The sequence below is a fragment of the Pan paniscus genome, chromosome 9, assembly GCF_029289425.2.
Source record: "Pan paniscus chromosome 9, NHGRI_mPanPan1-v2.0_pri, whole genome shotgun sequence".
Taxonomy (NCBI): Eukaryota; Metazoa; Chordata; class Mammalia; order Primates; family Hominidae; genus Pan; species Pan paniscus.
In genome coordinates, this window is record NC_073258.2 from 85,185,253 (window position 1) to 85,202,637 (window position 17,385).

Sequence of the window (17,385 nt, forward strand, 5' to 3'; positions counted from 1 at the left end):
GAAACTCTGTCTTTCCTCTCCTTCTTTTCCACAATCTTTTAGGCTGGAGTTCCACATCTCTAGGTGCTGGTAGGACCCTACTCCTATTTGGAGGATTTACTTGGAACCTACAATTATCACTACCTGAAGGTTTGTAGTATTATGACCCTGCCACACCTAAATCCCCTGAAATATTAATACTGGGACAGATAATAATAAGAGTATGTACTTATATAGCAAATACTTTATGTGAATTAACTTATTTAATCCTCACACAATTCTATGAGACAAACACTGTTATTCTCAAAGTAGAGCTGAGGAAACAGAGGTTAAATAACTTTCTCAAAGTCACACAGCTGGTAAATAGCTGGTAAATCTTCAAACCCAAGCAATCTGGCTCCAGAGCCATGTTCTACTGCCCCTTAGAATGAAAACAGATTTCACCAGTTATCTCTGGATTTTTTTTTTTTTTTTTTTTTTTTTTGAGATAGGATCTTACCTTGTTATGCAGGCTGGAGTGCAGTAGTCCCATCTTGGCTTACTACAACCTCTGCCTCCCAAGCTCAAGCCATCCTCCCATCTCAGACTCCCAAGTAGCTGGGACTGCAGGCATGTACCACCATGCCTGGCTAATTTTTGTATTTTTTATAGAGACGGGGTTTTTCTATATTGCCCAGGCTGGTCTCGAACTCCTAGACTCAAGTGATCCACCTGCCTCAGCCTCCCCAGATGCTAGGATTACAGGTGTGAGCCACCGCACCCAGCCAGATCCTAATTTTTACTGTTGATCAACAAGTTACAAGCCAGTTCAAATCTAAATTTATTTAATGTGCCTTGATCTTGGCTGGCCCAAGAACCTTCCCCTCCTTCCTCTGGTGTAGTTGCTGAGGCCCAGTGTGTCATGAGAAGAGGCCTGTAGGAGGCATGCCTAGGAAAAGGCTGATGGACCCAGCATACCCAGGCTGACTGATTCAGGCATTCTTTGAGCAAGCCCCAAATAAACGGGTAATTGACTGATTAAAGACACATCGATGGTTGTGTAAGAGAGGAAGAACAAAATAGGAAGAACAAATATATTCTAGAATCATAGAACTTTTAAAGCTGAGATCTTAAGGAACATTTAATTACACTCTTACATTCTATAAATATGAAAATGAATACAAAGAATATGACATAACCCAGATCTCACAATTACATAGTATCAAAACTGAGGATAACAAGAATAACAATAATAAAGTATTAAGCATATATAAGGTGCTTATTATGTTTCAGTAATGCTATAAGTACTTTAAGATATATGAATGCATTTAATTTTTACAGTGTTCTAAGGAAAACATTATTGTTCCCATTAAAAAGAAAGAAGGAAGGAATGAAAGAAAGGAGAGAAGAAAGGAAGAAAAGAAGATCCCAATTGAGCAAGTCACTTGCCTAAGGTCACAAATCTAAGAGGTGCCACAAGCAGTTTTTAAACCCATGTCTTTCTAACCCCAGAGTCCATAATGGTAACTCCAGCATTTGATTTTTTTTGCCTGAGTTTTTCTAGGCAACCAGACTGAAAATGCAATTATTTTCTGCCTGGAAAGTTGTTAGTTTCTCTTTTACAGTCTGAAGAGAAATTTATCACCGTTCTGACTTAGATTCAATTCCCCAATTATCAGAGGTTTCTGGGTCCCTTAATGTCTTGCAAACCCCCACTTAAAAATGGGACAGTGCTATTTTCCAGCTAACCTATTTCTCAAGAATTTAGCTGAATAAAGAATGCATGTGTAGGCCAGGAACAGTGGATCATGACTGTAATCCCAGTGCTTTGGGATGCCAAGCCAGGAAGATCACTTGAAGTCAGGAGTTTGAGACCAGCCTGGCCAACATGGTGAAACCCTGTCTCTACTAAAGATACAAAAATGAGCCGGGCATGGGGGTGGGTGCCTGTAACCCAGCTACTTGGGAGGCTGAGGCAGGAGAATGGCTGGAACCCCTGGAGGTGGAGGTGGCGGTGAGCTGAGACTGTGCCACTGTACTCCAGCCTGGGGAGACTGTGTCTCAAAAAAAAAAAAAAAAAAAAAAAAAGGTTCTTAGGTTATTATACTTATTACTGAGATTATTTTTTTACTTTTTGCTTTCCCAGATTTTCTCCTTTTAAGTTCCTTCTCTACAAGACAACTAGGTGGGTGCAGTTCAATCCAGCCCAGCTCTAAGTCATCACTCCTAATATCATCCAGTGGCTTTGGCTTGTCACCTGCTTTGCCCCTGCTCTACAGAGACATAAGACCACTGGACTTATTGAGGCACCAACAGTGCTGAATAAACTATGTGAGTGCCTGAGGGCTTGGCTAGTTCATCCTGCAGACTGCGTCAGGATGTCTAAAGGAAGCAACTTTGGAGGAAGCTAAGATTGTGGTCCCTTTCCCTAGCATTTAATAAAATGCCTGGATGGTTACCTACCTAGCTTAACACCAGCCTAGCTCAGAAAACAAGGTAGCAGGATGGAAGATTCATGTTTTGGCTTGAAATCAATTTGACTCTGCTTGCCTGAACTCTTAATAATAAAAATAATATTACCCTCACTTTCAGATAACAAAACTAATAACGTTAAGTAACTCGCCCAAGGTCATTCAGCTGGTAATAGCAGGACCAAGAGTCAGACAACAGTAGCCTGGCTCCAAAGTGGATAAATCCTAACCACTGCAATACATTTGCTTCTGCACCCTATTAAGATTTGATAAGTAAAATCTGTTCTAGTCAACACAATTTGTCTTACTTATCCTTGAAAACTCACCATTAGTATTTTTTATCCCCTTGGACTGGAGAGTTACCATCTCTGTTTGATCCTCCTTTAAAATACAAAGTAGTAAAATATTTTGCAGGAAATAAATGAATATCCTATGAATATCCTAAAGACCTCAGATAGGCTGAGTTGGTCTTCCCTTTTTTTTCTAGTGCAGAAATGATGGAGCAGCCTGGAGAATGAAGCACAGAAAGTAGAGACCAGTAGATCCCACAAAAAAATTGAGTCATTAGCTCAAATCTCAAATGTGGTTTAGTCAATGTGCCCCATGCCAAACAGAATTTTCTTCACTTTATAAGTTTTTTCTAGAATCAATCCTATTTGGATGAAGAAATGGGGATTGCTTGAACTGTTAGTATGAAGATTCTTCAGATCTCCATCCTGCATGCTCGCCATATACGTACTTACACTTAGTATAAAAGGCTAAAATAAATTACTCACTAAAACTACATCTACAGATCAACACTGAAACTGAAATTGGCAATTATATCAACCACCAATGTCATGCTATATAAAGTATATCACACACATTCAATCATTTAATTTCCATAGTGAGAGGAAAGGGAACTAACATTGATTAACCAACTACCTACTGTGTGCCAAGCAAATATGGTAAGCTTTTTACTTGTGTTTTATTGTTTACTCCTTACAGAACCCCAGAAGGATTGATGGAATTTTCCCTTGTCTATAGATAAGTAAACAGAGGCACAGAATGATTCTGTGAATTTCTCAAAATGTCAGATGGCTAGAAGGAAGCAAAACTGAGATTCAAACCCAGGTGTTCTGACTCTAAGCCCTTTGCTTTTCACCATTAGGCCATAATGCCTGAAACCCCACTGACTCACACCGAGCTTTTACAAATCTAACTGCTTTATTTATGCAAATGATTTCTGAAGATCCCACAAAAAATGGAGTCATTAGCTCAAATCTCAAATGTGGTTTAGTCAATGTGCCCCATGCCATAATAACCATACCTACTTAATTCACTGATTCACTCTATGTGGTGCTATTCCTGGAAAGATCCATGTGGATACCATCTGTTCCTTGTTGCTAAGCTACTAAAGAGCTATAATCTTAGCAGTACAGTTGTATTATCCAGATTTAGGTGCCAGAATTCGGAGCAAGCTGCCAATAACCTGGTTCTTTAGGTTAAGGTAGGGCTTATTTCTTCTGTAGTACATGGATAATGGTTTTATACATAATGTGGGATCACTAAATTATTGCTATTTAGTTTCCATCCTTCTTCTCTCTTTTCCTCCCACCAGGCAAGGATCCTTACTACTCCAAGCACATACCTTGCTCATACCTACCGCAATGTCTTTGTTTTCATTTCTTCCTTTTCCTACATCCTAAATCAGTTGCAGTCCTCAATCTTATCTCTCTAACCAAATTCTTTCCATCCTGCAAGGACAATCTAAAGTTCCAGATGCTTCATGATACTTTCCCCAACATCACTCCAGGACTCAATCTATACATCCTATTCCCCACATTTTAAAGCACTCATTATTTGTATTACTTCAGATCACACTGAATTTTAAATATTAAAGGAAATAAGTTATGTGAAAGCACTAAACCCTGACATTCTGAATGAATATTTCTTTATATTTTTATACATGTTGATAGCTAATTGGTTCATGTGTGATATTCATGTCTCCTTGCAGAAATTGTAATCATTTTGAAGTCAGGGTCCTCCTCTCTATTTCTTCAACAGCCACTCCACCTACACTCCTAACAGTGCTGGGCATACAACACACACTCAAACACTCAAACAGTAATTGTTAATTGAGTTTTAGACCTATTGGACTAGAGTCACAGCAATAGGAGTTACAATTCATGAGAAACTCTTGGGGCAACAGAATTAGATACAATGGGTAGAAAGGGGTAACTGCATGCTGCCCTCTGGTGATGAGTTCTTGTACCACACTGCTTGATGGTGTCCATGTGTGAGCATCTGGAGCCTGTCATGCACTCCAGACCATGCTATTCACTGCAGAGCATGAAAATTAAGGAAAATTATAAACAGAAAGACTCCTCTATGCTAATTATACACTGGTACTTTGTGCTTATTCTTCCCTATTCCTCACTGCAACCCTATGAAGTACATATTCCAATTATGATTATCTTATAGATAAGGAAAGTGAGGCATGGACCTGTAACACAACTTACCCAAGATCACCAGACTAATAACCAGATGGAGCCAAGGCTCACTCCTCTTGACTCCAAATCCATATTCTTGTCTTACCATTACCCTGCATGGAACAAGGATGGTAGCTGCTGGCAGTGTTACTTGTTCTAACTTATTATTCCACTGTACATTTCAGGAGAAGTTAGGTGGGAGGAAGTATGGGATTTGGAGAAAAAACTAAGAACTCAAAAATCACGACAAAGCAAAATGACATCTACAGCATTTCTCAAACTTTCCAGATAAAATATGAGAATGTATCCCCAAAGATTTGCCCAAAACTAGACATTTATTCAAAGCCTCATGTCTTATAATAAAAATGAATGCAATTTTCATCCTTTACTCCATAATCATCTTTTTTTTCATAAGTTATTGGGGTACAGATGGTATTTGGTTACACAAGTAAGTTCTTTAGTGGTGATTTGTGAGATTTTGGTCCACCCATCACTCGAGCAGTATACACTGCACCATATTTGTAGTCTTCTATCCCCTGACCCCCTTTCACTCTTCCCCTCAAATCCCCAAAGTCCACTGCAACATTCTTAGGCCTTTGCATCCTCAGAGCTTAGCTCCCACATATCAGTGAGAACGTACAATGTTTGGTTTTCTGTTTCTGAGTAGCTTCACATAGAATAATAGTCTCCAGTCTCATCCAGGTCACTGCAAATGCTGTTAATTCATTCCTTTTTATGGCTGCATAGTGTTCCTATTTTTAATAGAAACATAAAGTTTTGAGTCATTGATAATGGAATCAACCTGACAACCCAGCTGGTTCCTGCATGGCTATAAAAAATCAGGCACTCTGTCTCCCTGGAAATAACCACACTCCAGTCAAGGAATTATGTTCCTAATATAAAGATGGCAGAACTAGGGAGTCAGGAGATCTTAGTTTTAGACCCAGTAAGTTCAGTAATTCAGCAGTTTACTGAGTCTCCCCAGTTAGTTTTATTTTTTAAGGAATAAAGAGTGAAATGGCTTCTGAAAGTCCACTTCTCATCAAGGATCAGATTTTACTCTTGTAAAGTTCATCCTGCTAGGAAATACTGTAAAGAAAGCAAGGATGCTGTATAACTTTTCATTCTGGGAAATGATCTCTGTTTTTACCACTCAGACATAGAAAGCTAGGAGACAGGACATTAAGAAAAGCACGCAGAAATAAAAGACAAAAGTTAAATTTGATAAGGAACAATTATAGAAATTGGTTTCTAATGACTTGGCTGAAGGATAATGTCCTGTATGCCTTAGACAAGGCACCTCAAAAATCTATATATGGTCCTGTTGTTCTATGTTCATAGTTCATATTTTGTTTTTCTTGTAAACAGGTTAATTTTCTGGCCTAAGAACTATGTAATCAGCAGCAAGGAGTTCTCTTCTATATAAAGAGTAAAAAAGATTTGAAGTGAAGCTGAGAATTATTACCAAGCTCTTTCTTCCATTATTGCCTCTATCCATTTTCTATAAGGTATAACTCCAGAAAAAAAATCCCTCTGCCTTCATTTTTCCCCTACTCACCATAATTTGACACTAGATCATACACTAAGATTTGAAACATAACAGGTGAAGCTATACAGAAAGTCTTAAAATATTTTATATCTAGAATGATTCTTTTGTGTGAGAAGAAATTTTAGGGAGAGAGGCAAAGATGAAGTATGAGTTTTAGTTTACTGTTATCCATCAGTAATCTGTAATGTGCTTATGTTTATGGTGGGCCTGGAGGATGTTCCAAGACTTGTTTCTAAACAATGGCACTTGGGCGCTCATTACAAGACGAACAGGGTACAGGATATTTTAGTTTCATTTTCCCTTATTTTAAATTCTCATAACATCTGTAAGTCTAAGAATCTCCCCTCAACCCATTTTTCTTCAAAATTAATGTTCAATTTGGAATCATTTCCAATGAGGAAAAACATGGAGAAAAATAACAGATAAAAAGGAGACATGAATGGGGACTAGAAACATAGAGGTTCACTAAATACTGCTGGCATTTGCTGATGCCAAAGAATATACTCTGCAGATGTGTTTGTATACTGTCATCAACTAGGCAATGAAGTCTTTGTTCTACAAGCCAAGAGCCTACAAATCTCTGGATCCAAAATGCCAACCAGTTCCTAGCCCCACAGCTGTTCTAGCTTCCCACAGTGGCAGTGTCTATGTTACTCTTGCTTTCTCAGTTTTCTGGTGGCTTTCTTACTTTAAATTATTCTATAAAGCAAGGATACTGCTTGTTCAATTTACCTCTTAGTAGGCCTGGCATAATGCTACAACTGTGTGTTTAACATAAAGAAGGAGGAATATTATCTGTTGCTGTGGGCTAGAGGAGAGATGGGGAAATAACAAGAGAAAAGAATGAAAGAGAAGGAGCACAGGGAGTAGGTTGTTTTCTGGTATGTGGGGACTCTGTCACAAGTTGGAGAGTGAAATGATGATTCGCAGGCTGGGACTCTCTCTTCTGTGCTCTCAGACTCCTTTTTCCATTGGAATTGTAATCTCAGGTACTCTGGAACCTTCATTTGTTTTATAAAGGTTTTTCCTAACCAACCAGAAAGGAGATGATAACTTCCTTATGAATATATTTGCAATCATCTCGTGACTGCTCCTCACCCACCGTTACTGGATAAGAACATTTGTATCTTATGCTTTTATGTCATAGGATGAGCACCTTCCAGTCCTGTACTTGGATTTAGCAGATGAGGCTTCTAGGACTGGCTGTGGCCCTGTAGAACTTAGTCAAGTCACTTAACTCTCTGAAGTATTTCTAAGGTTATATACAACTATAATGAGAATCGTATGATTCCTGATTTTAATACTAGTCTAATTTTGAATATCATGAAAGTAGTAATAAAGGAGTTTAGAACTTGGATTATCTGTCTGGGATTTAAGATCTTTCTCCTCACTTCTACAATGGTCTTAGCTAATTAATTTAATCTCTCTGAAACTTTCTATTCATGTATAGATGTTAAAAGTTATTATTTCATCAATATCATGTGGTTCTTCAAGAAGCAAATGTAGCCATATATGAGGACATTATGCAATTTGTAAATGTATATATTTGGGATAACATTTAAAAATTTGCAGCAACAGTAATAACAACCTTTACCAGGCACACTTTTGGGTCAGGCACTGTGTTAAGAGTTTAATTCACATGATTTTGTTAGACTTCGAACAATGCTAAAAAGTTATATATAACATCTAATTTTACATTGGATGAAACTTAGGCTCAGAGAATTTGAGTAATTTACCCAAGATAGCAAATGGTGGAAGAAGGATCCTTCAAGTAGCTGAAATTCTGAATCAGAATAAAAACTGAACTCGGATTTTAGTCCTACTACATTATGTCTTACTGTTTAACCATTTCTGATCCTGGCCATTTCAACTTTCTAAGCTTTAATTTTCATAAAACTACTATGAAGATGATAAAACTCGTCTTGCCTAATTGTGAAAGTTGTAACGAGAAGTAATCTAGTTTATACTACTTTGAAAATTGTAACAAGATAAATAAATATAAGGAAGATAGGTAGTAGTAGTAGTAGTAGAGGTAGTCTTAGCAGCAGCAGAAGCAAGAGTAACAACATTGGTGTAATTTTTTCAACTCTACATGATGAAAATGAGAAATCCCATTGCTCCTAAGCATCTTCTCGCTAAATAAAAATATCTAAATGAAGCTTCAAAAACTATAGCATATCTAGTATTAGCTCATTAAAGCTTTTCAGATTTTAATGTGTATATATTTTTAAATTTTGGTTTGCTACATGGAAGAGGACTGCCATTATTAACTCTGAACAGCTGTCTATTTTTCTGTTCTGTAACAAATAAGCTTGGGGTTCTATTTTTGCAATTTCTGGGATGGGTATGGAAAGTGGAAGTGGTAGAATGTAAGCTTTACTCTATTGTACAATAACTATATCAGTGCTAATACTCCATTTTAATGAGTCATCAAAACATTTTATAATGAGCAATACTGGAATACAAAGAAGGCATCCTGCACCTGGTGTTAGTTTTTCGTGGCCTCCAGATGTGTATGCACAGGCATCACAAGACTGGTAGTCAAAGAAAATGCAAACTTCACAAGTGAGGAAGATATAAAGATAGCAGGCTCTTGCTTTTTTGTTAAAAACCTAAAGTGACAATTTCATTCCACTTTACCAGCAATCTGCAAATGTTCTTGCAGTCCCAAGCTGTTGTAATTATCCAGGTCGCTTCTGGTGTAGTTCCCCTCTCTGCCTTAAATTGAACATCTCCATAGATTAAGTGTCATCTTTATTCCTATACTAATAGAAATTCCATTAATAGCCTTGTTCATATTCTTCAGAAGGAAATGGACTAAAAATTGGGGTATTACTAAACAGAAATGCAAAGCAAGGTTAAGAGGAAGGAAACAGGGAAATGAATCCAACATGATTGAGGATGATGAGTTAAGTACTATTTAGAATCCAGAAAGGACAAAACGCACTTGGAACACCATGAACTGGGACTGAAAGTCATCACTGAACAAATCCTATTTAGAGCTGACCTCAACATATGATGGTTCAAACTATACATCCAGGGACCACAGAGGCAGAGTTGGTGGATGTGATGCTGGAGCTCAGGAGACATAGTTTAAGAATTTATCTGAGGCAAGAAGGATCATTTCCTCATTATCATTTCATTGTTGCCTAAATTCTCCCTTCTTAAGTATTCACCATTCCATCTATGCAGATTTACTTAGGAAACATAATATTTAAGAAATCATACTTGGCACTGCAGAAAGTAGGAAGAGGAGAAGTGCATAGTCTTGCCCTGCAAGGAATTCATAATGTCATGTGGAGATAAAAGAAACCTCCCAAATGCTTATAATCCAAAGCAGAAAAAAGTGCACGAGAGAAATAGGGACAAAGTCCCATGACAGGCATGAAGAAAGGCAGGTGGGATTATGGTTGGAAGACCTAGGTTCTTTCCTGGTCTTACTGGCCACATGATTTTAAACAAGGTACTTAACCCCACTGATCCTCTGAAATGTAGATAATAACAGTGGTCCATTTCATGTTGGTATTGTGATGATTGCATACAAAAGTATAGATTAAAGTAGTTGGTAAGAAATTTCCCTACTCTTATTTTTCCTCAGGGGGATGTTAATCAGGGTTGAAGTAAGGAGAGAAAAGGCATGTCTTCTGGTTACTAGGCATAAGGGAAGGCTTGTGGAAGGGGATAGGAGTTAAGTCCTGAAGGATACAACCTTACTTTGAAGACCACTGTCCTCAGCTGATCTGTTTATCTTCTCTTCAACTCCGTCCTTCATCTTCTTTAGCACTGTATCCTATTCCTGTACCACTAGTCACTAACTGGCCCCTATCTTAAAGTTCTGTGGCTGTGGGTATAGAAACTCACTTGCACTGGCTTAAGCAAAATTTGGAACTTCTTGTCAGGCTAAAAGGACAAGAAGCACAGCAGGGCAGGCCGTCTGATAAACTGGAACTAAGAACTGGGAGTTTTGGGGGACCCAGAAAGTCACAGTCCAGCCTCTCTTAGTTCTTTTCAGCCTCATTTCTCTGTGTCTTTCTTTGAGATCACATAGTTTCTCATCTCCTTTTCTTTTTCTACATTTATTTCATTCTTTTACATCTCTGCACAAACGTTCTCTGCTTCTCCATGGATATATCCTCAATTCTAGGCACCACTGTCAACCTGTAGGTCAGGCCACACATAGCAGGGACAATTAAGCCAGGTTTCTGAAAATAATCTCTTTCTTGAGGTTCTCTTCTGAGGCTCCAGTGCCTTTGTCTGTGGGCTTGAATTATTTAGTGTTGTTTTTATGATTTACCTGTATAATTCCTGACCTTAAATACGACCCAACTCTCATCCTGGTTGTTCTGACCTTGCTTCTGTAATGCTCAAAGTGTTAGATCACAAGTTGGAGAAAGTTAGTAACATACTCTTATTTCATACTGCTCTTTCTTGCCTTAGTGCCTTTGTTCCAGTTGTTTTTAACCTCTCACCTCCCTCATCTTGTAAACCCCTGTTTTAAAACTGTCTCAAGACTTTTCTCCTTTTTCTAGCCTTCGTTGGTTATCTTTCCTTTCCATCCCACGCAGATGGATCACTCTTCCCTTACTGCATTTAGCATGGTTTGTACATCTTTTAATTGCTGCTCCTAATCACACTGCAATATAGTTTTCTTGGTTTTAGTGTTTTCTTCTTACTCTAATGAGGTGGTTAAGAATAATGCTCTCTGAGGTTGGATCACTGAGTTCAAGGACCAGTCATTCCATTTATTAACTATGTGACTGTGGGAAAGGTACTTCACCTCTTTTTTTTTTTTTTTTTTTTTTGAGACAGAGTCTCGCTCTGTCACCCAGGCTGGAGTGCAGTGGCGCGATCTCGGCTCACTGCAAGCTCCACCTCCCAGGTTCACGCCATTCTCCTGTCTCAGCCTCCCGAGTAGCTGGGACTACAGGCGCATGCCACCACGCCCGACTAATTTTTTGTATTTTTAGTAGAGATGGGGTTTCACTGAGTTAGCCATGATGGTCTTGATCTCCTGACCTCGTGATCCACCCGCCTCAGCCTCCCAAAGTGCTGGGATTACAGGCGTGAGCCACCGCGCCCGGCCCATCTCTTTTTTACACTTTGTAAAATGGAGATGATAGTACCTACATCAGAAGTTGTTGACAGAATTGAGATAATACATGTAAAATGCTTGGAACAGTGCATGGCATAAAATTGGTACTCAGTAAATATTAACTATCACTTTTTGAACTGCCAGTACCTAGCCCAGGGTGTGGCAAGCAGGATGTGTTAATTGTTTGCTGGATAAATGAATTATATTTTAAAACTAAAGCATATTTGGGAGGATGTTTTATTTCTTTTGTTTTGTTTGTAGTGACTGAGAAAGTATCTACTGTTGCTACACTTTCTGATAATTGATGTTTATCTGTGTATGTATACATGTAATATTGAACTGCAATTGTGAGAAACACTGTAAACAACTTGCATAGGATAGTATTCAAGTGTGTAATAGAGATACATGTGTAACTGTTTATTTAATGTCTGTCCCCACCACTAGAAGGTAAATACCCCCAGGGCAAGGTTTGACTGTGCCCTATTTATTATTAGATGTTCCAGGCATATCGTAATTTCTGACACATAAAAGGTTTTTAATAAGCATTCATTGAATAGACGAACACATGGAAAAATAGACTGTGTTTACACAATTAACAAGTGCCTTTTCTGTTTCCTCCACTTGGAATGTCCTCTTCTTCCATCATTACTGAGTGTCAAAATTCTGTTTAACCTTCAAACCTAGCTGAGACAGCCTTCCATGAAGCTTGCCCCTTCTCTGAATTCTTGTGGTAATTCATAGACTCTTAGGATACTCTACATTTTGCATATGGTATTACAGTGATTTGCAAATCAATTTGAAAATTCTTGGGGGCAGAATTCCAATTAGGGGTTCTCCTGATTTATACATGTTTATATCTCTCCCAATGCTTAATAAGCCACATAACCTTCACATTAGGGTCAGAATAAGTTTTTCTGAGATGAATGAACGAATGAATGAATAGTATTGCAACTTCTTTTTGACTGACAGAAGCCCCAAGTCTAGCAGCAAGATGAGCATAAGAAATGTACTTAGGACCCACTGATCCCCGTGTGAATGTTTTTATGAAATCCAGATATGATTGTTAGCAGTATAAGGAAAACCAAATTTGTACATTGCAGCAAGAGATATTAGGGCACCATTTGGTAATACTATCTCTCTTACAAAGTGATGATGTCACAAAGAAGTTTTAAGTTTACTTTTGGGCACTTGTCCTGTCTAGAATAGTGTCTGACACATAGTAGGGGCTCCAGAAAATGTGAGTGAGCTGATTGAACTAACAAACGAATAAAAACACAGGCCAGTCTCTATGAAAAGAACTACTAATTATGAGACTGTTTTTATAAGCATATCTACTCATTTGAATAAAATTGCAAAGCCTCTGATTTGCCTAATATCCAAAAATACTGACTGCCTAGAAGAATGCCCTTATGCCTCCAATGATGGAACCAATTTAAAATACTTCATGAGAACTTTTTATTATTCATGCATTTAATAAATATTTAGGAGCTTACATTCGCCAGACACTTAGGCTAAAAGATAAGAAAAGTTCTGTGTTGCTGTTTTGCACTTGTGGCTCTTGGATCAGCAGATGAACTTGCTTGAGACTCCAGATTTTATTTACATCTTATTAACTCTAGGGGAGGATCTAATATGTGAAATCAAATCCTGAAACTTTGAAGGACTTCATAGTTTGGTTTCCTTCTTCTCTGAAGACTGTTTTGAGCAGCACTATCCAGGTATCAGCCACTTTAAGGTTCCTTTCACCAATATGAATTTTATATGGGAGGTTCCCTGGGGGCAGATTATATCATGACTTGAGATTTTATGTCAGGTTTATTGTTAGTTCACAGAACTACATTGACTGAAAAACCAGTTGTGATTCATAGCTTATGGTGTGTGAGTGAGATGATCCAGACCATCTAGGTGGCTCCGCATTCTAACGATGTGTTAGGAATCCACACTCACAGTAGATGCACAGAAGAGCATTTACTTGCTTACGACCTTTTCAGGTCAATTCTCCTAAGATTAACGACATCAATATGTGACTATACTTTATAGACATTGTTCATTTTCAAGTATTTGATTTAAAAGAGAACAAGGTTTATTTTAAAGGAGGCAATTATTTGAGCCGTATATTTGTCACTGATTTAACATAATAGACTCAGCATGATAGGATATGTATACTTCAGGATTTATTACGATACTGCAAACAATGAAGTGTATCATTAGTACAAATTCCATACAAGTGAAAATACATGTGTGTACATGAAATATATATCATTGGGTTAAAAAGTGCATAAAGCAGGGAATACATAGAGTACCTTTTCTGCTGACAAAAAAATAAATTGAGGGTCAGTTTATAAAGAGTTATTCTTAACTGATAATATTTTAATAATGGCTATAATTTCTAAAAGAAGCTCTCATGAAATTGTGATGATATAATCATATGTTTAATAAAGACTTGGAAGATGCTTGAGATATATTGGCAAATTCCCAATATGTTCTGAAAAGATTTAGAGCAGTCAAAACTAAAGCAAACCTGAATGATAATTTGGGCATGATTTTATATATGTGTGAATTAAGGAAAACTGGAAACACACTGGAGTCAAAGACAGAGTAGCCCACGAATTATGAGAATTGAATCCAAGGTTAACTGGACACATAGGGGTCTATTCCATGTATTAACACATCCCTGCCCCTACCACTACACCACAATGCTATAGTCAAGGTTCTGAGTTTTCTCCAGATGGACTTTAATAGAAATAATTTTATGAGATCAGTAAAGACAAAGCTAATAATGAAAACTGTCAAGCATTAATTGGAAATTGGAGACACTTGTTGGTTGATTTAGTCATTCCTCACTTGCTCACCAAGCACTCTTTAAGTGCCAGGCACTGTGCTAGACACTGGGAATAGATGCACTTCTATATTTAAGGAGCTCAAGACAAGACAACAACAACACAAACAAATAAATGTTAGTTCCTTTCTCCAACTTACTTTCCTATTCACATTTACCCCAAAAGTAACAATATAATTAGAGAGACTGAGAGGAAACACTTAAGAATAAAATGTTAGGTGATAAATCAGAGATGCACACAAGAAATCAAGAAGGGGGAAGATAACCCTGCCTGGCAAGGGATGGCTCCGTGAACGAGGAAATACTTGAGGTCCACAAGGAATATCACACTTTGATAATAACAAAAAAAAAAAAAAAAAAAAAAAAAAGGAAGAGAAGTCTCATAAACATAGGAGAAGCAAACTATACTTTCTAGATTCTAGTTCAAAGCAGGATCCTTATAGCAAAATGATTTAGAGAGTTTCCCACCATTAGTTTTTTAGACTTCTTACAAAAATTATATAAGCTTTATGGCTTTAGTAGTCAAGATCAACTTACCGTGATCCAACTAAAATATAGTGGTTCAATTAGAAGAGCTTCAAATATAGCCCAGAGTTTGTGACATTTAAGTGATTTCGAAGTTACAGGGAAAAATATGATGGCATCTAACTTGAGTCACTTGAAAATAACATGAACTTCAAGGAAGATTTATTCCAACTGTTGAAAGAAGCATATCTCTTGAGTTTCTATGTCAGAAATAATGTTTTTCTTGAGAGGGTACCAAATAAATTTTAGCAGAGATTATTTTTTAAGACTCTTCTCTCATAGCTAATTGGTGATCTCAATTCTTCAAAGTAGATCTAATGAAAATAATCAAACATTTTAATATTCTTCTTGGTAGTCCTATTTACCTTATCTCGGCCTATCAAATGTTGCCAGCCTGATTCCTCTGGTTAAATAAATTATAAACACAAACATTATTTCTCCAAAATAAAACACAATGACAATGATTCACTAATTCACTTTATATAGCTATACACAACTTCTGTCAGAAATTTTTACAAAATCTAAATATTGCATCACTACTTTACTAAAGAAGCAATTATACTTTTCAAGATAACTTTTTTGGTGGGTTTTACTTGGAGTAAAGAATAGCAATTTTGGTTTCTTGATCTATATATCAAACCTAACTGCAAAAGATATTCAAGTAGCTCTGGGGGAACCAATGGGGAAATAAACATTGCAGTTTATTTCAAACATTAATATATGGAATATCAATATTGTTTCCTTTCTTTAGTACATGCCACTATTAGAAACTACTGTCTTCAGAGGGATGAGTTTGATTGGACCACTGTTTATTCTTTCTCACCGATTAATGCTTGGACATATTAAGAATTAGGAATTCATACAGAGAAAAACCATATATTTAGCCTGAATGAGAACTACAGAGAAAATAACCATGATCATCAAATGCATAGAATTTATACATTTCTCTATAGATATAACAGGAGAAAAAGGAAGAATAAATAAAAGAATCCCTAGGAAAATAAAAGAAAATTTTCCTTACCGGAATAAATGCATGTTGCATAGCTTGTTCACATTGTTTTAAGGAAGCAATAGTATCCCACAAAAGCTGATAATTCTCAGCCCGAGAAACACTTGGCCGTTGCATAGCGAAAGCTGGTAACACTCAAACTGAGCTCACAGAACCCAGTTGAAGAGGAAAAAAAAAAAAAAAAAAAAAAAAACCCTGCAGATCTGTTACATAAACTTCTTAATTAGATCTGCTACACAAACTGCTATCTTAAGACTTAAAAAAAAAGTTAATCAGAACATTTCTTTTGGGGGATAACTGGGCATGACTTGAACAGAGACAGATGTTTTCATCGGGAAGAATTTTCATTCCTACACTTGTGAAAAGCAATCCCATCAGTGCTCTCCTGTCTTCACACGGGTCTGGTGAAATGGCACATACCATAAGTGTGTAGGGGGAAAGAAGTAGGAAGAAGAGAGATGTGAAAAAATATTCCTACCAGAAGATTTGGGTGGCAGGTCATGGTGGTGGAATTTAAGTAGCTTGTGAAAAGTAGTAACATTGAAGGGAGTCGGTTATATACACACATATATGTACATATACAGATGTCAGCACTTGTCTGCTGTGTCAGAAATACAACTATATACATGCATACTCACAGTGTCATTTAATATGTCCAGCTCTCCTCTCAGTTTAGTTAAGAGCTAGATGTGACATATTCTTCACCTACAGAGTATTACTGTCTTAATGGCACTATGAGTTGTTTATCTGGGATTATCTCTAAAGACAAGCCAGAAGGCACCATAAAATGTAAGAGTAACTAGAAGAACTTTATGTTGCCTATGTATTGAAGAAAAGTCACTTTTATTCCTTATTCTAGATAAAATTTACATAGATAATACAAGGAGAATCGTGTCTTTAAATGTTCTCGGGAAATGAGAGTAGGCTGGAATGTGTTAATTCCAAAGAAATATGCATGTGCACTTCGACAACAAAAAAGACTCGTATAAGCATGAAATAAAATATGAACAGAATTTAGGGACATATTCTCAATTCCCTTCACCAAGGACAGTACCCACACAGGGAGGTGAGGCTCCACCAGTCCCTAATGTCTCTGTAGGATTGCTGAGCTAGAAGGTGCTAGGAGGTAAGGCATCTTGGAAGGTGATGCTCAGAGCACTTGGAAGTTCCAAAGGAATCCGTACTCTAAGGGCTGGTTGCACAGTCAACAACGGTGATATTTACTCAAGCACGTCAAGAGGTAAGAGGCAAAAGGAGAGAAATTCACAGCATAATAAATTATGCATTTAATTGACCTAGAAAATCCAAGGAAGACCAAACAAGGTACAAATTGTAGGAAACAGTTTGATAACATACACGAAATATTTTCCCTGTATTATTTTTGGAAGAGCAGCATGATTTGGGTTACCTAGTTTTCCTGCATTTGTACCCTGATGATGGTAGATTGGTTCATACTAATGCCCTTGTAGTG

General features: G+C 37.3%; 1 protein-coding gene across 19 annotated transcripts in view; it reads right to left on the bottom strand.

Annotated features, from left to right (window-relative positions):
* DLG2 (discs large MAGUK scaffold protein 2) overlaps positions 1 to 17,385 on the bottom strand; it is a 2,166,992-nt gene that overhangs the window by 800,642 nt on the left and 1,348,965 nt on the right. The window contains exon 1 of one of the 19 annotated variants that reach the window (XM_034934129.3): positions 15,927 to 16,415. The exons of 17 other annotated variants lie outside the window; for them this stretch is intronic. In XM_034934129.3, coding sequence (XP_034790020.1) covers positions 15,927 to 16,031 — 105 coding nt within the window. In that variant the 5' untranslated portion in view covers positions 16,032 to 16,415. Of the gene's footprint in view, positions 1 to 15,926; positions 16,416 to 17,385 lie in introns of those variants that run through there. One more of the 19 variants, XM_034934131.4, reaches the window with a different exon arrangement.